Raw genomic sequence first — 25,868 nt, 5'->3', positions numbered from 1 at the left:
CTGACTAACTAACCCTGTCTCTCTCTCCTCCCCTGTCCACTACTGACTAACTAACCCTGTCTCTCTCTCCTCCCCTGTCCACTACTGACTAACTAACCCTGTCTCTCTCCTCCTCCCTGTCCCACTACTGACTACTATAACCCTGTCTCTCTCTCCTCCCTGTCCACTACTCTGACTAACTAACCCTGTCTCTCTCTCCTCCCCTGTCCACTACTGACTAACTAACCCTGTCTCTCTCTCCTCCCCTGTCCACTACTGACTAACTAACCCTGTCTCTCTCCTCCCCTGTCCACTACTCTGATTAACTAACCCTGTCTCTCTCTCCTCCCCTGTCCACTACTGACTAACTAACCCTGTCTCTCTCTCCTCCCTGTCCACTACTCTGACTAACTAACCCTGTCTCTCTCTCCTCCCCTGTCCACTACTGACTAACTAACCCTGTCTCTCTCCTCCTCCCTGTCCACTACTGACTAACTAACCCTGTCTCCTCCTCTCCTCCTAATCCTGTCCTCTCTCTCTCCCTGACTAACTAACCCTGTCTCTCTCCTCCCCTGTCCACTACTGACTAACTAACCCTGTCTCTCTCTCCTCCCCTGTCCACTACTGACTAACTAACCCTGTCTCTCTCTCCTCCCCTGTCCACTACTGACTAACTAACCCTGTCTCTCTCTCCTCCCCTGTCCACTACTGACTAACTAACCCTGTCTCTCTCTCCTGTCCACTACTGACTAACTAACCCTGTCTCTCTCCTCCCCTGTCCACTACTGACTAACTAACCTGTCTCTCTCTCCTCCCCTGTCCACTACTGACTAACTAACCCTGTCTCTCTCTCCTCCCCTGTCCACTACTGACTAACTAACCCTGTCTCTCTCTCCTCCCCTGTCCACTACTGACTAACTAACCCTGTCTCTCTCTCCTCCCCTGTCCACTACTGACTAACTAACCCTGTCTCTCTCTCCTCCCCTGTCCACTACTGACTAACTAACCCTGTCTCTCTCCTCCTCCCCTGTCCACTACTGACTAACTAACCCTGTCTCTCCTCCTCCCCTGTCCACTACTGACTAACTAACCCTGTCTCTCTCTCCTCCCCTGTCCACTACTGACTAACTAACCCTGTCTCTCTCTCCTCCCCTGTCCACTACTGACTAACTAACCCTGTCTCTCTCTCCTCCCCTGTCCACTACTGACTAACTAACCCTGTCTCTCTCTCCTCCCCTGTCCACTACTGACTAACTAACCCTGTCTCTCTCCTCCCCTGTCCACTACTGACTAACTAACCCTGTCTCTCTCCTCCCCTGTCCACTACTGACTAACTAACCCTGTCTCTCTCCTCCCCTGTCCACTACTGACTAACTAACCCTGTCTCTCTCCTCCCCTGTCCACTACTGACTAACTAACCCTGTCTCTCTCTCCTCCCCTGTCCACTACTGACTAACTAACCCTGTCTCTCTCTCCTCCCCTGTCCACTACTGACTAACTAACCCTGTCTCTCTCTCCTCCCCTGTCCACTACTGACTAACTAACCCTGTCTCTCTCTCCTCCCCTGTCCACTACTGACTAACTAACCCTGTCTCTCTCTCCTCCCCTGTCCACTACTGACTAACTAACCCTGTCTCTCTCTCCTCCCCTGTCCACTACTGACTAACTAACCCTGTCTCTCTCTCCTCCCCTGTCCACTACTCTGACTAACTAACCCTGTCTCTCTCTCCTCCCCTGTCCACTACTGACTAACTAACCCTGTCTCTCTCCCTCCCCTGTCCACTACTGACTAACTAACCCTGTCTCTCTCTCCTCCCCTGTCCACTACTGACTAACTAACCCTGTCTCTCTCTCCTCCCCTGTCCACTACTGACTAACTAACCCTGTCTCTCTCTCCTCCCCTGTCCACTACTGACTAACTAACCCTGTCTCTCTCTCCTCCCCTGTCCACTACTGACTAACTAACCCTGTCTCTCTCTCCTCCCCTGTCCACTACTGACTAACTAACCCTGTCTCTCTCTCCTCCCCTGTCCACTACTGACTAACTAACCCTGTCTCTCTCTCCTCCCCTGTCCACTACTGACTAACTAACCCTGTCTCTCTCTCCTCCCCTGTCCACTACTGACTAACTAACCCTGTCTCTCTCTCCTCCCCTGTCCACTACTGACTAACTAACCCTGTCTCTCTCTCCTCCCCTGTCCACTACTGACTAACTAACCCTGTCTCTCTCTCCTCCCCTGTCCACTACTGACTAACTAACCCTGTCTCTCTCTCCTCCCCTGTCCACTACTCTGACTAACTAACCCTGTCTCTCTCTCCTCCCCTGTCCACTACTGACTAACTAACCCTGTCTCTCTCTCCTCCCCTGTCCACTACTGACTAACTAACCCTGTCTCTCTCTCCTCCCCTGTCCACTACTGACTAACTAACCCTGTCTCTCTCTCCTCCCCTGTCCACTACTGACTAACTAACCCTGTCTCTCTCTCCTCCCCTGTCCACTACTGACTAACTAACCCTGTCTCTCTCTCCTCCCCTGTCCACTACTGACTAACTAACCCTGTCTCTCTCTCCTCCCCTGTCCACTACTGACTAACTAACCCTGTCTCTCTCTCCTCCCCTGTCCACTACTGACTAACTAACCCTGTCTCTCTCTCCTCCCCTGTCCACTACTGACTAACTAACCCTGTCTCTCTCTCCTCCCCTGTCCACTACTGACTAACTAACCCTGTCTCTCTCTCCTCCCCTGTCCACTACTGACTAACTAACCCTGTCTCTCTCTCCTCCCCTGTCCACTACTGACTAACTAACCCTGTCTCTCTCTCCTCCCCTGTCCACTACTGACTAACTAACCCTGTCTCTCTCCTCCCCTGTCCACTACTGACTAACTAACCCTGTCTCTCTCTCCTCCCCTGTCCACTACTGACTAACTAACCCTGTCTCTCTCTCCTCCCCTGTCCACTACTGACTAACTAACCCTGTCTCTCTCTCCTCCCCTGTCCACTACTGACTAACTAACCCTGTCTCTCTCTCCTCCCCTGTCCACTACTGACTAACTAACCCTGTCTCTCTCTCCTCCCCTGTCCACTACTGACTAACTAACCCTGTCTCTCTCTCCTCCCCTGTCCACTACTGACTAACTAACCCTGTCTCTCTCTCCTCCCCTGTCCACTACTGACTAACTAACCCTGTCTCTCTCTCCTCCCCTGTCCACTACTGACTAACTAACCCTGTCTCTCTCTCCTCCCCTGTCCACTACTGACTAACTAACCCTGTCTCTCTCTCCTCCCCTGTCCACTACTGACTAACTAACCCTGTCTCTCTCTCCTCCCCTGTCCACTACTGACTAACTAACCCTGTCTCTCTCTCCTCCCCTGTCCACTACTGACTAACTAACCCTGTCTCTCTCTCCTCCCCTGTCCACTACTGACTAACTAACCCTGTCTCTCTCTCCTCCCCTGTCCACTACTGACTAACTAACCCTGTCTCTCTCTCCTCCCCTGTCCACTACTGACTAACTAACCCTGTCTCTCTCTCCTCCCCTGTCCACTACTGACTAACTAACCCTGTCTCTCTCTCCTCCCCTGTCCACTACTGACTAACTAACCCTGTCTCTCTCTCCTCCCCTGTCCACTACTGACTAACTAACCCTGTCTCTCTCTCCTCCCCTGTCCACTACTGACTAACTAACCCTGTCTCTCTCTCCTCCCCTGTCCACTACTGACTAACTAACCCTGTCTCTCTCTCCTCCCCTGTCCACTACTGACTAACTAACCCTGTCTCTCTCTCCTCCCCTGTCCACTACTGACTAACTAACCCTGTCTCTCTCTCCTCCCCTGTCCACTACTCTGACTAACTAACCCTGTCTCTCTCTCCTCCCCTGTCCACTACTGACTAACTAACCCTGTCTCTCTCTCCTCCCCTGTCCACTACTGACTAACTAACCCTGTCTCTCTCTCCTCCCCTGTCCACTACTGACTAACTAACCCTGTCTCTCTCTCCTCCCCTGTCCACTACTGACTAACTAACCCTGTCTCTCTCTCCTCCCCTGTCCACTACTGACTAACTAACCCTGTCTCTCTCTCCTCCCCTGTCCACTACTGACTAACTAACCCTGTCTCTCTCTCCTCCCCTGTCCACTACTGACTAACTAACCCTGTCTCTCTCTCCTCCCCTGTCCACTACTGACTAACTAACCCTGTCTCTCTCTCCTCCCCTGTCCACTACTGACTAACTAACCCTGTCTCTCTCTCCTCCCCTGTCCACTACTGACTAACTAACCCTGTCTCTCTCTCCTCCCCTGTCCACTACTGACTAACTAACCCTGTCTCTCTCTCCTCCCCTGTCCACTACTGACTAACTAACCCTGTCTCTCTCTCCTCCCCTGTCCACTACTGACTAACTAACCCTGTCTCTCTCTCCTCCCCTGTCCACTACTGACTAACTAACCCTGTCTCTCTCTCCTCCCCTGTCCACTACTGACTAACTAACCCTGTCTCTCTCTCCTCCCCTGTCCACTACTGACTAACTAACCCTGTCTCTCTCTCCTCCCCTGTCCACTACTGACTAACTAACCCTGTCTCTCTCTCCTCCCCTGTCCACTACTGACTAACTAACCCTGTCTCTCTCTCCTCCCCTGTCCACTACTGACTAACTAACCCTGTCTCTCTCTCCTCCCCTGTCCACTACTGACTAACTAACCCTGTCTCTCTCTCCTCCCCTGTCCACTACTGACTAACTAACCCTGTCTCTCTCTCCTCCCCTGTCCACTACTGACTAACTAACCCTGTCTCTCTCTCCTCCCCTGTCCACTACTGACTAACTAACCCTGTCTCTCTCTCCTCCCCTGTCCACTACTGACTAACTAACCCTGTCTCTCTCTCCTCCCCTGTCCACTACTGACTAACTAACCCTGTCTCTCTCTCCTCCCCTGTCCACTACTGACTAACTAACCCTGTCTCTCTCTCCTCCCCTGTCCACTACTGACTAACTAACCCTGTCTCTCTCCTCCCCTGTCCACTACTGACTAACTAACCCTGTCTCTCTCTCCTCCCCTGTCCACTACTGACTAACTAACCCTGTCTCTCTCTCCTCCCCTGTCCACTACTGACTAACTAACCCTGTCTCTCTCTCCTCCCCTGTCCACTACTCTGACTAACTAACCCTGTCTCTCTCTCCTCCCCTGTCCACTACTGACTAACTAACCCTGTCTCTCTCTCCTCCCCTGTCCACTACTGACTAACTAACCCTGTCTCTCTCTCCTCCCCTGTCCACTACTGACTAACTAACCCTGTCTCTCTCTCTCCTCCCCTGTCCACTACTGACTAACTAACCCTGTCTCTCTCTCCTCCCCTGTCCACTACTGACTAACTAACCCTGTCTCTCTCTCCTCCCCTGTCCACTACTGACTAACTAACCCTGTCTCTCTCTCCTCCCCTGTCCACTACTGACTAACTAACCCTGTCTCTCTCTCCTCCCCTGTCCACTACTGACTAACTAACCCTGTCTCTCTCTCCTCCCCTGTCCACTACTGACTAACTAACCCTGTCTCTCTCTCCTCCCCTGTCCACTACTGACTAACTAACCCTGTCTCTCTCTCCTCCCCTGTCCACTACTGACTAACTAACCCTGTCTCTCTCTCCTCCCCTGTCCACTACTGACTAACTAACCCTGTCTCTCTCTCCTCCCCTGTCCACTACTGACTAACTAACCCTGTCTCTCTCTCCTCCCCTGTCCACTACTGACTAACTAACCCTGTCTCTCTCTCCTCCCCTGTCCACTACTGACTAACTAACCCTGTCTCTCTCTCCTCCCCTGTCCACTACTGACTAACTAACCCTGTCTCTCTCTCCTCCCCTGTCCACTACTGACTAACTAACCCTGTCTCTCTCTCCTCCCCTGTCCACTACTGACTAACTAACCCTGTCTCTCTCTCCTCCCCTGTCCACTACTGACTAACTAACCCTGTCTCTCTCTCCTCCCCTGTCCACTACTGACTAACTAACCCTGTCTCTCTCTCCTCCCCTGTCCACTACTGACTAACTAACCCTGTCTCTCTCTCCTCCCCTGTCCACTACTGACTAACTAACCCTGTCTCTCTCTCCTCCCCTGTCCACTACTGACTAACTAACCCTGTCTCTCTCTCCTCCCCTGTCCACTACTGACTAACTAACCCTGTCTCTCTCTCCTCCCCTGTCCACTACTGACTAACTAACCCTGTCTCTCTCTCCTCCCCTGTCCACTACTGACTAACTAACCCTGTCTCTCTCTCCTCCCCTGTCCACTACTGACTAACTAACCCTGTCTCTCTCTCCTCCCCTGTCCACTACTGACTAACTAACCCTGTCTCTCTCTCCTCCCCTGTCCACTACTGACTAACTAACCCTGTCTCTCTCTCCTCCCCTGTCCACTACTGACTAACTAACCCTGTCTCTCTCTCCTCCCCTGTCCACTACTGACTAACTAACCCTGTCTCTCTCTCCTCCCCTGTCCACTACTGACTAACTAACCCTGTCTCTCTCTCCTCCCCTGTCCACTACTGACTAACTAACCCTGTCTCTCTCTCCTCCCCTGTCCACTACTGACTAACTAACCCTGTCTCTCTCTCCTCCCCTGTCCACTACTGACTAACTAACCCTGTCTCTCTCTCCTCCCCTGTCCACTACTGACTAACTAACCCTGTCTCTCTCTCCTCCCCTGTCCACTACTGACTAACTAACCCTGTCTCTCTCTCCTCCCCTGTCCACTACTGACTAACTAACCCTGTCTCTCTCTCCTCCCCTGTCCACTACTGACTAACTAACCCTGTCTCTCTCTCCTCCCCTGTCCACTACTGACTAACTAACCCTGTCTCTCTCTCCTCCCCTGTCCACTACTGACTAACTAACCCTGTCTCTCTCTCCTCCCCTGTCCACTACTGACTAACTAACCCTGTCTCTCTCTCCTCCCCTGTCCACTACTGACTAACTAACCCTGTCTCTCTCTCCTCCCCTGTCCACTACTGACTAACTAACCCTGTCTCTCTCTCCTCCCCTGTCCACTACTGACTAACTAACCCTGTCTCTCTCTCCTCCCCTGTCCACTACTGACTAACTAACCCTGTCTCTCTCTCCTCCCCTGTCCACTACTGACTAACTAACCCTGTCTCTCTCTCCTCCCCTGTCCACTACTGACTAACTAACCCTGTCTCTCTCTCCTCCCCTGTCCACTACTGACTAACTAACCCTGTCTCTCTCTCCTCCCCTGTCCACTACTGACTAACTAACCCTGTCTCTCTCTCCTCCCCTGTCCACTACTGACTAACTAACCCTGTCTCTCTCTCCTCCCCTGTCCACTACTGACTAACTAACCCTGTCTCTCTCTCCTCCCCTGTCCACTACTGACTAACTAACCCTGTCTCTCTCTCCTCCCCTGTCCACTACTGACTAACTAACCCTGTCTCTCTCTCCTCCCCTGTCCACTACTGACTAACTAACCCTGTCTCTCTCTCCTCCCCTGTCCACTACTGACTAACTAACCCTGTCTCTCTCTCCTCCCCTGTCCACTACTGACTAACTAACCCTGTCTCTCTCTCCTCCCCTGTCCACTACTGACTAACTAACCCTGTCTCTCTCTCCTCCCCTGTCCACTACTGACTAACTAACCCTGTCTCTCTCTCCTCCCCTGTCCACTACTGACTAACTAACCCTGTCTCTCTCTCCTCCCCTGTCCACTACTGACTAACTAACCCTGTCTCTCTCTCCTCCCCTGTCCACTACTGACTAACTAACCCTGTCTCTCTCTCCTCCCCTGTCCACTACTGACTAACTAACCCTGTCTCTCTCTCCTCCCCTGTCCACTACTGACTAACTAACCCTGTCTCTCTCTCCTCCCCTGTCCACTACTGACTAACTAACCCTGTCTCTCTCTCCTCCCCTGTCCACTACTGACTAACTAACCCTGTCTCTCTCTCCTCCCCTGTCCACTACTGACTAACTAACCCTGTCTCTCTCTCCTCCCCTGTCCACTACTGACTAACTAACCCTGTCTCTCTCTCCTCCCCTGTCCACTACTGACTAACTAACCCTGTCTCTCTCTCCTCCCCTGTCCACTACTGACTAACTAACCCTGTCTCTCTCTCTCCTCCCCTGTCCACTACTGACTAACTAACCCTGTCTCTCTCTCCTCCCCTGTCCACTACTGACTAACTAACCCTGTCTCTCTCTCCTCCCCTGTCCACTACTCTGACTAACTAACCCTGTCTCTCTCTCCTCCCCTGTCCACTACTGACTAACTAACCCTGTCTCTCTCTCCTCCCCTGTCCACTACTGACACCCTGTCTCTCTCTCCTCCCCTGTCCACTACTGACTAACTAACCCTGTCTCTCTCTCCTCCCCTGTCCACTACTGACTAACTAACCCTGTCTCTCTCTCCTCCCCTGTCCACTACTGACTAACTAACCCTGTCTCTCTCCTCCCCTGTCCACTACTGACTAACTAACCCTGTCTCTCTCTCCTCCCCTGTCCACTACTGACTAACTAACCCTGTCTCTCTCTCCTCCCCTGTCCACTACTGACTAACTAACCCTGTCTCTCTCTCCTCCCCTGTCCACTACTGACTAACTAACCCTGTCTCTCTCTCCTCCCCTGTCCACTACTGACTAACTAACCCTGTCTCTCTCTCCTCCCCTGTCCACTACTGACTAACTAACCCTGTCTCTCTCTCCTCCCCTGTCCACTACTGACTAACTAACCCTGTCTCTCTCTCCTCCCCTGTCCACTACTGACTAACTAACCCTGTCTCTCTCCTCCCCTGTCCACTACTGACTAACTAACCCTGTCTCTCTCCTCCCCTGTCCACTACTGACTAACTAACCCTGTCTCTCTCTCCTCCCCTGTCCACTACTGACTAACTAACCCTGTCTCTCTCTCCTCCCCTGTCCACTACTGACTAACTAACCCTGTCTCTCTCTCCTCCCCTGTCCACTACCTGACTAACTAACCCTGTCTCTCTCTCCTCCCCTGTCCACTACTGACTAACTAACCCTGTCTCTCTCTCCTCCCCTGTCCACTACTGACTAACTAACCCTGTCTCTCTCTCCTCCCCTGTCCACTACTGACTAACTAACCCTGTCTCTCTCTCCTCCCCTGTCCACTACTGACTAACTAACCCTGTCTCTCTCTCCTCCCCTGTCCACTACACTGACTAACTAACCCTGTCTCTCTCTCCTCCCCTGTCCACTACACTGACTAACTAACCCTGTCTCTCTCTCCTCCCCTGTCCACTACTGACTAACTAACCCTGTCTCTCTCTCCTCCCCTGTCCACTACTGACTAACTAACCCTGTCTCTCTCTCCTCCCCTGTCCACTACTGACTAACTAACCCTGTCTCTCTCTCCTCCCCTGTCCACTACTGACTAACTAACCCTGTCTCTCTCTCCTCCCCTGTCCACTACTGACTAACTAACCCTGTCTCTCTCTCCTCCCCTGTCCACTACTGACTAACTAACCCTGTCTCTCTCTCTCCTCCCCTGTCCACTACTGACTAACTAACCCTGTCTCTCTCTCCTCCCCTGTCCACTACTCTGACTAACTAACCCTGTCTCTCTCTCCTCCCCTGTCCACTACTGACTAACTAACCCTGTCTCTCTCTCCTCCCCTGTCCACTACTGACTAACTAACCCTGTCTCTCTCCTCCCCCGTCCACTACTCTGACTAACTAACCCTGTCTCTCTCCTCCCCTGTCCACTACTGACTAACTAACCCTGTCTCTCTCTCCTCCCCTGTCCACTACTGACTAACTAACCCTGTCTCTCTCCCTCCCCTGTCCACTACTGACTAACTAACCCTGTCTCTCTCCTCCCCTGTCCACTACTCTGACTAACTAACCCTGTCTCTCTCTCCTCCCCTGTCCACTACTGACTAACTAACCCTGTCTCTCTCTCCTCCCCTGTCCACTACTCTGACTAACTAACCCTGTCTCTCTCTCCTCCCCTGTCCACTACTGACTAACTAACCCTGTCTCTCTCTCCTCCCCTGTCCACTACTGACTAACTAACCCTGTCTCTCTCTCCTCCCCTGTCCACTACTGACTAACTAACCCTGTCTCTCTCTTCTCCCCTGTCCACTACTCTGACTAACTAACCCTGTCTCTCTCTCCTCCCCTGTCCACTACTGACTAACTAACCCTGTCTCTCTCCTCCCCTGTCCACTACTGACTAACTAACCCTGTCTCTCTCTCTCCTCCCCTGTCCACTACTGACTAACTAACCCTGTCTCTCTCTCCTCCCCTGTCCACTACTGACTAACTAACCCTGTCTCTCTCCTCCCCCTGTCCACTACTGACTAACTAACCCTGTCTCTCTCTCCTCCCCTGTCCACTACTGACTAACTAACCCTGTCTCTCTCTCCTCCCCTGTCCACTACTCTGACTAACTAACCCTGTCTCTCTCTCCTCCCCTGTCCACTACTGACTAACTAACCCTGTCTCTCTCTCCTCCCCTGTCCACTACTGACTAACTAACCCTGTCTCTCTCTCCTCCCCTGTCCACTACACTGACTAACTAACCCTGTCTCTCTCTCCTCCCCTGTCCACTACTGACTAACTAACCCTGTCTCTCTCCTCCCCTGTCCACTACTGACTAACTAACCCTGTCTCTCTCTCCTCCCCTGTCCACTACTCTGACTAACTAACCCTGTCTCTCTCTCCTCCCCTGTCCACTACTGACTAACTAACCCTGTCTCTCTCCTCCCCTGTCCACTACTGACTAACTAACCCTGTCTCTCTCTCCTCCCCTGTCCACTACTCTGATTAACCCGGTCTCTCTCTCCTCCCCTGTCCACTACTGACTAACTAACCCTGTCTCTCTCCTCCCCTGTCCACTACTCTGACTAACTAACCCTGTCTCTCTCTCCTCCCCTGTCCACTACTGACTAACTAACCCTGTCTCTCTCTCTCTCCTCCCCTGTCCACTACTGACTAACTAACCCTGTCTCTCTCTCTCCTCCCCTGTCCACTACTGACTAACTAACCCTGTCTCTCTCTCCTCCCCTGTCCACTACTGACTAACTAACCCTGTCTCTCTCTCCTCCCCTGTCCACTACTGACTAACTAACCCTGTCTCTCTCTCCTCCCCTGTCCACTACTGACTAACTAACCCTGTCTCTCTCTCTCCTGTCCACTACTGACTAACTAACCCTGTCTCTCTCTCCTCCCCTGTCCACTACTCTGACTAACTAACCCTGTCTCTCTCCTCCCCTGTCCACTACTGACTAACTAACCCTGTCTCTCTCCTCCCCTGTCCACTACTGACTAACTAACCCTGTCTCTCTCTCCTCCCCTGTCCACTACTGACTAACTAACCCTGTCTCTCTCTCCTCCCCTGTCCACTACTGACTAACTAACCCTGTCTCTCTCCTCCCCTGTCCACTACTGACTAACTAACCCTGTCTCTCTCCTTCCCTGTCCACTACTGACTAACTAACCCTGTCTCTCTCTCCTCCCCTGTCCACTACTGACTAACTAACCCTGTCTCTCTCTCCTCCCCTGTCCACTACTGACTAACTAACCCTGTCTCTCTCTCCTCCCCTGTCCACTACTGACTAACTAACCCTGTCTCTCTCTCTCCTCCCCTGTCCACTACTGACTAACTAACCCTGTCTCTCTCTCTCCTCCCCTGTCCACTACTGACTAACTAACCCTGTCTCTCTCTCCTCCCCTGTCCACTACTGACTAACTAACCCTGTCTCTCTCTCCTCCCCTGTCCACTACTGACTAACTAACCCTGTCTCTCTCTCCTCCCCTGTCCACTACTGACTAACTAACCCTGTCTCTCTCTCTCCTCCCCTGTCCACTACTGACTAACTAACCCTGTCTCTCTCCTCCCCTGTCCACTACTGACTAACTAACCCTGTCTCTCTCTCCTCCCCTGTCCACTACTGACTAACTAACCCTGTCTCTCTCTCTCTCCTCCCCTGTCCACTACTGACTAACTAACCCTGTCTCTCTCTCTCCTCCCCTGTCCACTACTGACTAACTAACCCTGTCTCTCTCTCCTCCCCTGTCCACTACTGACTAACTAACCCTGTCTCTCTCTCCTCCCCTGTCCACTACTGACTAACTAACCCTGTCTCTCTCTCCTCCCCTGTCCACTACTGACTAACTAACCCTGTCTCTCTCTCTCCCTGTCCACTACTGACTAACTAACCCTGTCTCTCTCTCCTCCCCTGTCCACTACTCTGACTAACTAACCCTGTCTCTCTCCTCCCCTGTCCACTACTGACTAACTAACCCTGTCTCTCTCCTCCCCTGTCCACTACTGACTAACTAACCCTGTCTCTCTCTCCTCCCCTGTCCACTACTGACTAACTAACCCTGTCTCTCTCTCCTCCCCTGTCCACTACTGACTAACTAACCCTGTCTCTCTCCTCCCCTGTCCACTACTGACTAACTAACCCTGTCTCTCTCCTTCCCTGTCCACTACTGACTAACTAACCCTGTCTCTCTCTCCTCCCCTGTCCACTACTGACTAACTAACCCTGTCTCTCTCTCCTCCCCTGTCCACTACTGACTAACTAACCCTGTCTCTCTCTCCTCCCCTGTCCACTACTGACTAACTAACCCTGTCTCTCTCTCCCTCCCCTGTCCACTACTGACTAACTAACCCTGTCTCTCTCTCTCCTCCCCTGTCCACTACTGACTAACTAACCCTGTCTCTCTCTCCTCCCCTGTCCACTACTGACTAACTAACCCTGTCTCTCTCTCCTCCCCTGTCCACTACTGACTAACTAACCCTGTCTCTCTCTCCTCCCCTGTCCACTACTGACTAACTAACCCTGTCTCTCTCTCTCCTCCCCTGTCCACTACTGACTAACTAACCCTGTCTCTCTCCTCCCCTGTCCACTACTGACTAACTAACCCTGTCTCTCTCTCCTCCCCTGTCCACTACTGACTAACTAACCCTGTCTCTCTCCTCCCCTGTCCACTACTGACTAACTAACCCTGTCTCTCTCTCCTCCCCTGTCCACTACTGACTAACTAACCCTGTCTCTCTCTCCTCCCCTGTCCACTACTCTGACTAACTAACCCTGTCTCTCTCCTCCCCTGTCCACTACTGACTAACTAACCCTGTCTCTCTCTCCTCCCCTGTCCACTACTGACTAACTAACCCTGTCTCTCTCCTCCCCTGTCCACTACTGACTAACTAACCCTGTCTCTCTCTCCTCCCCTGTCCACTACTGACTAACTAACCCTGTCTCTCTCTCCTCCCCTGTCCACTACTGACTAACTAACCCTGTCTCTCTCTCTCCTCCCCTGTCCACTACTGACTAACTAACCCTGTCTCTCTCCTCCCCTGTCCACTACTGACTAACTAACCCTGTCTCTCTCCTCCCCTGTCCACTACTGACTAACTAACCCTGTCTCTCTCTCCTCCCCTGTCCACTACTGACAAACTAACCCTGTCTCTCTCTCCTCCCCTGTCCACTACTGACTAACTAACCCTGTCTCTCTCTCTCCTCCCCTGTCCACTACTGACTAACTAACCCTGTCTCTCTCTCCTCCCCTGTCCACTACTGACTAACTAACCCTGTCTCTCTCTCCTCCCCTGTCCACTACTGACTAACTAACCCTGTCTCTCTCTCTCCTCCCCTGTCCACTACTGACTAACTAACCCTGTCTCTCTCTCCTCCCCTGTCCACTACTGACTAACTAACCCTGTCTCTCTCTCCTCCCCTGTCCACTACTGACTAACTAACCCTGTCTCTCTCCTCCCCTGTCCACTACTGACTAACTAACCCTGTCTCTCTCTCCTCCCCTGTCCACTACTGACTAACTAACCCTGTCTCTCTCTCCTCCCCTGTCCACTACTAACTAACCCTGTCTCTCTCCTCCCCTGTCCACTACTGACTAACTAACCCTGTCTCTCTCTCCTCCCCTGTCCACTACTGACTAACTAACCCTGTCTCTCTCCTCCCCTGTCCACTACTCTGACTAACTAACCCTGTCTCTCTCCTCCCCCGTCCACTACTGACTAACTAACCCTGTCTCTCTCTCCTCCCCTGTCCACTACTGACTAACTAACCCTGTCTCTCTCTCCTCCCCTGTCCACTACTGACTAACTAACCCTGTCTCTCTCTCCTCCCCTGTCCACTACTGACTAACTAACCCTGTCTCTCTCTCCTCCCCTGTCCACTACTGACTAACTAACCCTGTCTCTCTCTCCTCCCCTGTCCACTACTGACTAACTAACCCTGTCTCTCTCTCCTCCCCTGTCCACTACTGACTAACTAACCCTGTCTCTCTCTCCTCCCCTGTCCACTACTAACTAACCCTGTCTCTCTCCTCCCCTGTCCACTACTGACTAACTAACCCTGTCTCTCTCTCCTCCCCTGTCCACTACTGACTAACTAACCCTGTCTCTCTCCTCCCCTGTCCACTACTCTGACTAACTAACCCTGTCTCTCTCCTCCCCCGTCCACTACTGACTAACTAACCCTGTCTCTCTCTCCTCCCCTGTCCACTACTGACTAACTAACCCTGTCTCTCTCTCCTCCCCTGTCCACTACTGACTAACTAACCCTGTCTCTCTCTCCTCCCCTGTCCACTACTGACTAACTAACCCTGTCTCTCTCTCCTCCCCTGTCCACTACTGACTAACTAACCCTGTCTCTCTCTCCTCCCCTGTCCACTACTGACTAACTAACCCTGTCTCTCTCTCCCTCCCCTGTCCACTACTGACTAACTAACCCTGTCTCTCTCTCCTCCCCTGTCCACTACTGACTAACTAACCCTGTCTCTCTCTCCTCCCCTGTCCACTACTGACTAACTAACCCTGTCTCTCTCCTCCCCTGTCCACTACTGACTAACTAACCCTGTCTCTCTCTCCTCCCCTGTCCACTACTGACTAACTAACCCTGTCTCTCTCTCCTCCCCTGTCCACTACTGACTAACTAACCCTGTCTCTCTCTCCTCCCCTGTCCACTACTGACTAACTAACCCTGTCTCTCTCTCCTCCCCTGTCCACTACTGACTAACTAACCCTGTCTCTCTCTCCTCCCCTGTCCACTACTGACTAACTAACCCTGTCTCTCTCTCCTCCCCTGTCCACTACTGACTAACTAACCCTGTCTCTCTCTCCTCCCCTGTCCACTACTGACTAACTAACCCTGTCTCTCTCTCCTCCCCTGTCCACTACTGACTAACTAACCCTGTCTCTCTCTCCTCCCCTGTCCACTACTGACTAACTAACCCTGTCTCTCTCTCCTCCCCTGTCCACTACTGACTAACTAACCCTGTCTCTCTCTCTCCTTCCCTGTCCACTACTGACTAACTAACCCTGTCTCTCTCCTCCCCTGTCCACTACTGACTAACTAACCCTGTCTCTCTCTCCTCCCCTGTCCACTACTGACTAACTAACCCTGTCTCTCTCTCCTCCCCTGTCCACTACTGACTAACTAACCCTGTCTCTCTCTCCTCCCCTGTCCACTACTGACTAACTAACCCTGTCTCTCTCTCCTCCCCTGTCCACTACTAACTAACCCTGTCTCTCTCCTCCCCTGTCCACTACTGACTAACTAACCCTGTCTCTCTCTCCTCCCCTGTCCACTACTGACTAACTAACCCTGTCTCTCTCCTCCCCTGTCCACTACTCTGACTAACTAACCCTGTCTCTCTCCTCCCCCGTCCACTACTGACTAACTAACCCTGTCTCTCTCTCCTCCCCTGTCCACTACTGACTAACTAACCCTGTCTCTCTCTCCTCCCCTGTCCACTACTGACTAACTAACCCTGTCTCTCTCTCCTCCCCTGTCCACTACTGACTAACTAACCCTGTCTCTCTCTCCTCCCCTGTCCACTACTGACTAACTAACCCTGTCTCTCTCTCCTCCCCTGTCCACTACTGACTAACTAACCCTGTCTCTCTCTCCTCCCCTGTCCACTACTGACTAACTAACCCTGTCTCTCTCTCCTCCCCTGTCCACTACTGACTAACTAACCCTGTCTCTCTCTCCTCCCCTGTCCACTACTGACTAACTAACCCTGTCTCTCTCTCCTCCCCTGTCCACTACTGACTAACTAACCCTGTCTCTCTCTCCTCCCCTGTCCACTACTGACTAACTAACCCTGTCTCTCTCTCCTCCCCTGTCCACTACTGACTAACTAACCCTGTCTCTCTCTCCTCCCCTGTCCACTACTGACTAACTAACCCTGTCTCTCTCTCCTCCCCTGTCCACTACTGACTAACTAACCCTGTCTCTCTCTCCTCCCCTGTCCACTACTGACTAACTAACCCTGTCTCTCTCTCCTCCCCTGTCCACTACTGACTAACTAACCCTGTCTCTCTCTCCTCCCCTGTCCACTACTGACTAACTAACCCTGTCTCTCTCTCCTCCCCTGTCCACTACTGACTAACTAACCCTGTCTCTCTCTCCTCCCCTGTCCACTACTGACTAACTAACCCTGTCTCTCTCTCTCCTTCCCTGTCCACTACTGACTAACTAACCCTGTCTCTCTCCTCCCCTGTCCACTACTGACTAACTAACCCTGTCTCTCTCTCCTCCCCTGTCCACTACTCTGACTAACTAACCCTGTCTCTCTCTCCTCCCCTGTCCACTACTGACTAACTAACCCTGTCTCTCTCCTCCCCTGTCCACTACTGACTAACTAACCCTGTCTCTCTCTCCTCCCCTGTCCACTACTGACTAACTAACCCTGTCTCTCTCTCCTCCCCTGTCCACTACTGACTAACTAACCCTGTCTCTCTCTCCTCCCCTGTCCACTACTGACTAACTAACCCTGTCTCTCTCTCTCCTCCCCTGTCCACTACTGACTAACTAACCCTGTCTCTCTCTCCTCCCCTGTCCACTACTGACTAACTAACCCTGTCTCTCTCTCTCCTCCCCTGTCCACTACTGACTAACTAACCCTGTCTCTCTCTCCTCCCCTGTCCACTACTGACTAACTAACCCTGTCTCTCTCTCTCCTCCCCTGTCCACTACTGACTAACTAACCCTGTCTCTCTCTCCTCCCCTGTCCACTACTGACTAACTAACCCTGTCTCTCTCTCCTCCCCTGTCCACTACTGACTAACTAACCCTGTCTCTCTCTCCTCCCCTGTCCACTACTCTGACTAACTAACCCTGTCTCTCTCTCCTCCCCTGTCCACTACTGACTAACTAACCCTGTCTCTCTCTCTCCTCCCCTGTCCACTACTGACTAACTAACCCTGTCTCTCTCTCCTCCCCTGTCCACTACTGACTAACTCACCCTGTCTCTCTCTCCTCCCCTGTCCACTACTGACTAACTAACCCTGTCTCTCTCTCCTCCCCTGTCCACTACTGACTAACTAACCCTGTCTCTCTCTCCTCCCCTGTCCACTACTGACTAACTAACCCTGTCTCTCTCTCCTCCCCTGTCCACTACTCTGACTAACTAACCATGTCTCTCTCTCCTCCCCTGTCCACTACTGACTAACTAACCCTGTCTCTCTCTCCTCCCCTGTCCACTACTGACTAACTAACCCTGTCTCTCTCCCTCCCCTGTCCACTACTCTGACTAACTAACCCTGTCTCTCTCTCCTCCCCTGTCCACTACTGACTAACTAACCCTGTCTCTCTCTCCTCCCCTGTCCACTACTGACTAACTAACCCTGTCTCTCTCTCCTCCCCCGTCCACTACTGACTAACTAACCCTGTCTCTCTCCTCCCCTGTCCACTACTGACTAACTAACCCTGTCTCTCTCCTCCCCTGTCCACTACTGACTAACTAACCCTGTCTCTCTCCTCCCCTGTCCACTACTCTGACTAACTAACCCTGTCTCTCTCCTCCCCTGTCCACTACTGACTAACTAACCCTGTCTCTCTCTCCTCCCCTGTCCACTACTCTGACTAACTAACCCTGTCTCTCTCCTCCCCTGTCCACTACTGACTAACTAACCCTGTCTCTCTCTCCTCCCCTGTCCACTACTGACTAACTAACCCTGTCTCTCTCCTCCCCTGTCCACTACTGACTAACTAACCCTGTCTCTCTCTCCTCCCCTGTCCACTACTGACTAACTAACCCTGTCTCTCTCTCCTCCCCTGTCCACTACTCTGACTAACTAACCCTGTCTCTCCTCCCCTGTCCACTACTGACTAACTAACCCTGTCTCTCTCCTCCCCTGTCCACTACTGACTAACTAACCCTGTCTCTCTCCTCCCCTGTCCACTACTGACTAACTAACCCTGTCTCTCTCTCCTCCCCTGTCCACTACTGACTAACTAACCCTGTCTCTCTCTCCTCCCCTGTCCACTACTGACTAACTAACCCTGTCTCTCTCCTCCCCTGTCCACTACTGACTAACTAACCCTGTCTCTCTCTCCTCCCCTGTCCACTACTGACTAACTAACCCTGTCTCTCTCTCCTCCCCTGTCCACTACTCTGACTAACTAACCCTGTCTCTCTCTCCTCCCCTGTCCACTACTCTGACTAACTAACCCTCTCTCTCTCTCCTCCCCTGTCCACTACTGACTAACTAACCCTGTCTCTCTCTCCTCCCCTGTCCACTACTGACTAACTAACCCTGTCTCTCTCCCTCCCCTGTCCACTACTCTGATTAACCCTGTCTGTCCTTTGTCCACAGTTACCTGGGCCGTAAGCAGGTGAAGCCAGGTGATGAGGAGGTGGTGGAGAACGTGAGGAACCTGGTGATGGCAGACTATTCCTATTGGACCCTGTCCTATGCCATCTCTCTCCAGGGCGCCCAGAAGCTGCTCAACGCTGAACCCCTCTCCAAGATGCTGCCCGTTGATGAGTTCCTACCCATCATGTATGACAAACACACCAAGTAAGTACCACAACTGTTTTTTTAAATCTATTTGTTGATGTATTTATTTAGACATTCTCAAGTCGTTCTCAGATCACTGAGACCAAACACACCAAGTAGGTGGAACTGAAACTTGAAGAATTATGTTAGCTCGCCATGAGCTAATGCCTAGACCCCTCCAACTCAACTCTAGACCTGGAAGCCAGTTCCACTGCTTTTGTTCATTGTTCCCCTCTAATCGGGGACTGATGTAGACCTGGGACACCAGGTGGGTGCAATTTTAATTATCAGGTAGAACAGAAAACCAGTAGGCTTCGGACCTTGTAGGGTAAGAGTTGAATACCCATGGCCTGTGCAGGAGACACAGGTTCAAACCCAGTTGGTATGTAAGTTTAACAACAATGCTCCGTAAGGGAGAGAACTGGTGAAACAAATCTTTCCTGAAAGATTAGTTTGACTAGGAACATCCTTCATCCATTGCCAATGGAATTTAAGATTATTTTAGTGCTACAAAGCTGTCAGGAAACTCTGCTTTGTGCCACTCAAAATTGCATTGTATCTTGTGTAGCTTGCTCTGACCCTTTGCCAGCATTGAACTGCCAAAGCTATAGCAACAAATCCTAATTAGCTGCAGTTTTGGATAAACGTTGTGCATAAATGTAGCTTTGGAGTGGACATAGATTGAGAACCACTGTTAAAATCACCAGCCTGTGGTTTCACGTCTATAGCCTCTTATTGATGTTCACCTTCCTGTGACCACATTCTTGGCTCAACTACCACTCCTCTCATCCAAGAGGCCCAAGCCTGCTTTCTAAAATAGCTTGCCACAATTAAAATGTTCCCTCATTCTGAAACGCACTCTCATTTTAGTTAAGTCAAGAAGTCAAACTGCTTTGTATTTTGCTTCATTTTGGTGTTCGTCTCCTTCTGCAGACTGACTTGGCTTGTTCTAGCGTTCCAGTTTCATCTGGTCGACTCCCTGTCTCTCTCTTGCTGCATGTCATGTGTCTGCCAGACCAAGCTAATAGAACCCAGAGCCTCTGAGCCAATGGGAGCCAGGCATGCATCCAGAAGGCTGTTAGAATGCCTTGGCGTTCTGTTGAGAATGCCTTAGTGTTCCGTCATGTATGGAAACCTGGCCAGCTGTCATCATCCCTAGTCCTTCTTCCCCTTCCCATCCTCTTCCCTGTGTGGTTCTGCTTCGATATGCTTGACTTGTCCTGAAAATAACACATGGGGTTGAATCTGGGCCTTCTGACTAACTGATTCTTTCTAAGAGTTGCCATTCCCACAGAAACGTATTCCAAGTACTTGTATTATAACCTTGTTTCCACAATATTTAATGTGATTTCATTATTAACTATTAATCTCTCAATGTTTAGAAATTACCAGTACATTTTAAAACTGTTACCTTTCATAGGATTACATTTTAGCAGTGTATTGTTGCCCACCGTAACACTGTATCAGTGGAGGCTGCTCAGGGGAGGACGGCTCATAATGGCTGGAATGGAGTCAATGGAATGTTATCAAACACATGGAAACCACGTGTTTGATTCCATTAATTCCGTTCCATCCATTACTATGAGCCGTCCTCCCCTGAGCAGCCTCCACTGAACTGTATGATGAAGTGTGGCCCTGTTATGGATATTTACATGCTCTCAAGCTATGTACACACAGTTATGGACTGGCTAGTTTTTAATTACTATTTTATCTCCTTAGTGGAAGTTCTAACATCAGATTTGATAATGTTGTTATCATCCTGTGACCAATGTATCTCTGACCTCCGTCCTGTTTCTCAACAGTGAGAACTACAAGTCCCACTTCCCTAACCGTAACCTGCAGGCGTTCTCAACACACCCCCTACTGGTGCAACCAGCCCAATACGCTGGGGACCCCAAGTGGGTGAGCGACACAGAGACCTCCACGCTGTGGGACGACGACAACGTACGAACGGACTGGAGGGGCTCCCACAAAACCCTGAAGGGGGCTCCCCAACCCCACATGCTGCAGACGTCATATAAAGATGAGCTGTAGTTAAACCATATTTATTAGTGCCTGATTCACACAGTTTATATCACTTCCTGAATTGACTGCCTTCAATAGGGATTGACCCCAACCCTGCTATTGTGCACCGCAGAACACTCCAAGGCCTGGGCGAGTGACCCTCACTGTACATCTATTCCCAAGGCATCAGAAAACAGAAATACTGGAGGAAACATTCTCTTTTTATATCACATTCTACTTATTCTGTGTATTGTGAGAACAATCATAGTAAATGTTTTCTTTATTTTAGTAAAGTAACTACATACAAGTTGAACTGTGAGCACTTACACATCGTAAGGATCCTATAGTAGTGGTAATATGTTAGGAGCAGTGTCTCTCTCTCTCTAGGCCTGAACTCGTGGTAGTCTTACAAGGTCAACAGTCCAGAGAGAAGCCTGCAATCCATATTCTCCTGACATCATTGATGGTGTCAATTGCCACGACAATCAAGTTACATTCTGACTGCGCTCATCTATATTGGTTTGTGTTGATGGATTATCTTTTTTTATGTGTACAAATTCCATTATTTGTAGTCTTATTTACAGTCTTATTTACAGTTTTCCTAATTTATTTCTAGCATTATATTGTGCTTTTTGAATGCACAATATTAAACCCAAGTGCAATGTCTTAATGGTAGTGAAATTCCCTCTTTGTCAAATAAATTACTATACTGTACCTTGATGTCAAGTGACTTTGAAGAACAAATGTTTTTCAAAAGTAGCACATTTGGCAGAAGCTTTGTCGGTGCCAAAACTGTAAAAAAAATGGATGTGACAATGATGTAACTAACTTTATACATGAATAAAAATCAACTTTTTCCATTTTTATTGAAAATGTGTTTATGAAAATGCACTGATATTTTGAAGATGCATGAAAGCACCACAAGAGGGCAGACGAAGATCGTTTTTAGGCAGTATATGAATAAGTATAGTTAGTAACTCTGAAATGAGCAGTGGTGGAAAAAGTACCCAATTGTCATATTTGAGTCAAAGTAAAGCTGCCTTAATCGAAAATGAATGAAGTGAAAGTCACCCAGTAAAAATTTTACTTGAGTAAAAGTCTTTGGTTTTAAATATACTTGAGTATCAAAAGAAAATCATTTCAAATATTTTATTTTAAATTTACGGATAGCCAGGGGCACACTCCAACACTCAGACATCATTTCCAAACAAAGCATTTGTGTTTAGTGAGTCTGCCAGATCAGAGGCAGTAGGGATGTTCTCTTGATAAGTGTGTAAAATTGACCATTTTCCTGTCCTGCTTAGCATTCAAAATGTGATGAGTACTTTTGGTGTCAGGAAAAATGTATGGAGTAAAAAGTACATTTTCTTTAGGAATGTAGTGAAGTAAAAGTTGTCAAAATATAAAAAATACAGATACCCCATAAAACTACTTAAGTAGTACTTTAAAGTATTTTTATTGAAGTACTTTACACCACTGGAAATGAGTGCGTTTTACCAACACCTGTTTGCTGTTCCCACGATCACATTCACATGATTGTGTACTTTGTTCACAGCTACAGTTGAAGTCGGAAGTTTACATACACTTTTAGGTTGGAGTCATTAAAACTTGTTTTTCAACCACTCCACACATTTCTTGTTAACAAACTATCGTTTTGGCAAGTCGGTTAGGACATCTACTTTGTGCATGACACAAGTAATTTTTCCAACAATCGTTTACAGACAGATTATTTCACTTATAACTCACTGTATCACAATTCCAGTGGGTCAGAAGTTTACATACACTAAGTTTACTGTGCTTGGAAAATTCCAGAAAATTATGTCTTGGCTTTAGAAGCTTCTGATAGGCTAATTGACATCATTTGAGTCAATTGGAGATGTACCTGTGGATGTATTTCAAGGCCTACCTTCAAACTCAGTGCCTTATTGGTTGACATCATGGGAAACTCAAAAGAAATCAGCCAAGACCTTAGAAAAAGAATTGTAGACCTCTACAAGTCTGGTTCATCCTTGGGAGCAATTTCCAAATGCCTGAAGGTACCACGTTCATCTGTACAAACAATAGTACGCAAGTATAAACACCATGGGACCACGCAGCCGTCATACCGCTCAGGAAGGAGACGCGTTCTGTCTCCTAGAGATTAACGTACTTTGATGCGAAAAGTGCAAATTAATCCCAGAACAGCAAAGGACCTTGTGAAGATGCTGGAGGAAACAGGTACAAAATTATCTATATCCACAGTAAAACAAGTCCTATATCGACATAACCTGAAAGGCCCCTCAGCAAGGAAGAAGCCACTGCTCCAAAACCGCCATAAAAAAGTCAGACCGGTTTGCAACTGCACATGGGGACAAAGATCGTACTTTTTGGAGAAATGTCCTCTGGTCTGATGAAACAAAAATAGAACTGTTTGGCCATAATGACCATCGTTATGTTTGGAGGAAAAAGGGGGCTGCTTGCAAGCCAAAGAACACCATCACAACCGTGAAGCATAGGGGTGGCAGTGTCATGCTGTGGGGGTGCTTTGCTGCAGGAGGGACTGGTGCACTTCACAAAATAGATGGCATCATGAGGAAGGAAAATTATGTGGATATATTGAAGCAACATCTCAAGACATGTTAAAGCTTGGTCGCAAATGGGTCTTCCAAATGGACAATGACCCCAAGCATACAAAGTTGTGGCAAAATGGCTTAAGGACAACAAAGTCAAGGTATTGGAGTGGCCATCACAAAGCCCTGACCTCAATCCTATAGAACATTTGTGGGCAGAACTGAAAAAGCGTGTGCGAGCAAAGAGGCCGACAAACCTGTCTCAGTTACACCAGCTCTGTCAGGAGGAATGGGCCAAAATTGACCCAACTTATTTTGGGAAGCTTGTGGAAGGCTACCCAAAACGTTTGACCCAAGTTAAACAATTTAAAGGCAATGCTACCAAATACTAATTGAGTGTATGTAAACTTCTGACCCACTGGGAATGTGATGAAAGAAATAAAAGCTGAAAGAAATAATTCTCTACTATTATTCTGACATTTCACATTCTTAAAATAAACTGGTGATCCTAACTGACCTAAGACAGGGAATCTTTACTAGGAATAAATGTCAGGAATTGTGAAAAACTGAGTTTAAATGTATTTGGCTAAGGTGTATGTAAACTTCCGACTTCAACTGTATCTACCACATTTCTACTGGATTTGCACCATAACTAACATAGTTAAACATGATGGACATTCATTCAACACATTATTTTCATTTGGGTATATCTTCCTTTTTGGGACTCTTGAAACCTTGAGAGAAGCTTGTATCAGTATTAAGAAGCAGCTCAGACCCACTTCTTTTTACTTCCTACTATTTTCTTCCATTTAGTCTCTGACCCTCTCTCTCAAGAACAAGACTTGCCTGTTGAGGCTGAGAAGTGATGGGTCTGAAATAGGTGAGTACATTCCTTCCCAGACATTCCTGAGACTCACACACATGCATAGTAACCTATATGTCAGAGGTCCCCAAACACATTTAGCCGTGGGACGATTTTTTTTTGGAACGGATGGTTGGGGGGGGGGGGGGGGGGCGGAACATAATTACAAATAATCCATACACTGGAAATTGACCCCAAGAAGCCCAAACAGATATATTTGACTAAAACAGTAATTTCAAACCTTGATTACGTTGGGATATGATCACGTCTCTCTATTATGCCTTGGAATACTTGGGAACAGATTTCCTAAATTAAAATCACTTGGAGCTGATTTCCTGATGTTTTGACAGTCTTTTATGTCCAACAATGAAAAAATAATAATTCGCTCAGAAAACATTGGGGGGCCAAATAAAATCACCTGTGGGCCAGATTTGGCCCGTGGGCCGCCAGTTGGGGAACCCTGCTATATGTTATAGGGAGAAATGAACCGCACACATGCATAGTAACCTTTACGTTAGGGACATTCTGTGAACTGCATGCACTTCTGTGAACTCTGTGACCCAATTCCTCTTATTTAGAACCAATAGTCAGCACAATGTCGCAGAATAACATCTTCAAACTAAATCTGCCATTATAACATTATATAATTTATTTGAAAATGAGTGCTGTTCTTCAGGTGGAATCCCAGAGAGGAACTTGAATGAACCTGCTCAGTCTTAGGTGTGTGTACCGCCCCATATTTCTTTGACCTCTGCCTTCGCCTTAGAGCCAATCAGAGGCCATGCCGAGGTCCCCACCCTGGAAGCGGGGGTCTCTCCAGTCCAGACAGCCTCTAGCCAGACGAGCAGAGCAGAGCGGAGAACTCTGTGCTCTACACTGGCTGCAACATAGAAACTATGCCACGCGCACACACACACACACACTTGAATAAACACACATGTATAAAATAGGAACAATTCTTTATAATGCATAAACCCAGCAACATTGCCGTTCTTGACACACTCAAACCGGTGTGCCTGGCATCCTACTACCATACACGGTTCACAGGCACAAATCTTTTGTCTTGCTCATTCACCCTCTGAATGGCACACATACACAATCCATGTCTCAATTGTCTCAAGGCTTAAAAATACTGATGCTAACAGTGAAATGCTTACTTACTTCCAAACAATGCAGAGAGACATTCTTTAAATAGAAAGATAATAAAACAAGGAATAAATACACAATGAGTAACGATAACTTGGCTATATACACAGATTACCAGTACCGAGTCAATGTGCAGGGGTACGAGGTAATTGAGATATGTACTTACAGTATCTAGGTAGGGATAAAGAGACTAGGCAAAGGGATAGATAATAAACAGTAGCAGCAGCGTATGTGATGAGTCAAAAGAGTGCAAAAAGGGTAAATGCAGATATTCCGGGTAGCTATTGGTAAATTATTTAACTAACTATTTAGCAATCTTATAGCTTGGGGTAGAAGCTGTTCAGGGTCCTGCTGGTTCCAGACTTGGTGCATCGGTACTGCTTGCCGTGCGGTAGCAGAGAGAACAGTCTATGAATTGGGTGGCTGGAATCTTTGACAATTTTTAGGGACTTCCTCTGACACCACCTGGTATAGAGGTCCTGGATGGCAGGGAGCTTGGCCCCAGTGATGTACTGGGCCGTACGCACTACTACCCCCTGGAGCGCTTTG

General features: G+C 49.3%; 1 protein-coding gene across 1 annotated transcript in view; it reads left to right on the top strand.

Annotated features, from left to right (window-relative positions):
- The window catches only part of LOC311136416 (procollagen galactosyltransferase 2-like), a 30,834-nt gene extending 9,206 nt beyond the window's left edge, over nucleotides 1-21,628 (top strand). Inside the window, exons 11-12 of the mRNA XM_084170540.1 lie at nucleotides 18,576-18,779; nucleotides 20,561-21,628. Coding sequence (XP_084026666.1) covers nucleotides 18,576-18,779; nucleotides 20,561-20,792 — 436 coding nt within the window. The 3' untranslated portion in view covers nucleotides 20,793-21,628. The remainder of the gene's footprint in view (nucleotides 1-18,575; nucleotides 18,780-20,560) is intronic.
- The last annotated feature ends 4,240 nt before the right edge of the window (nucleotides 21,629-25,868 follow it).

This window comes from Coregonus lavaretus (assembly GCF_964263955.1).
Source record: "Coregonus lavaretus genome assembly, chromosome: 10".
Lineage (NCBI taxonomy): Eukaryota > Metazoa > Chordata > Actinopteri > Salmoniformes > Salmonidae > Coregonus > Coregonus lavaretus.
Note: the sequence above shows the minus strand (reverse complement) of the source record. Positions and strands in the feature narration are given on the sequence as shown.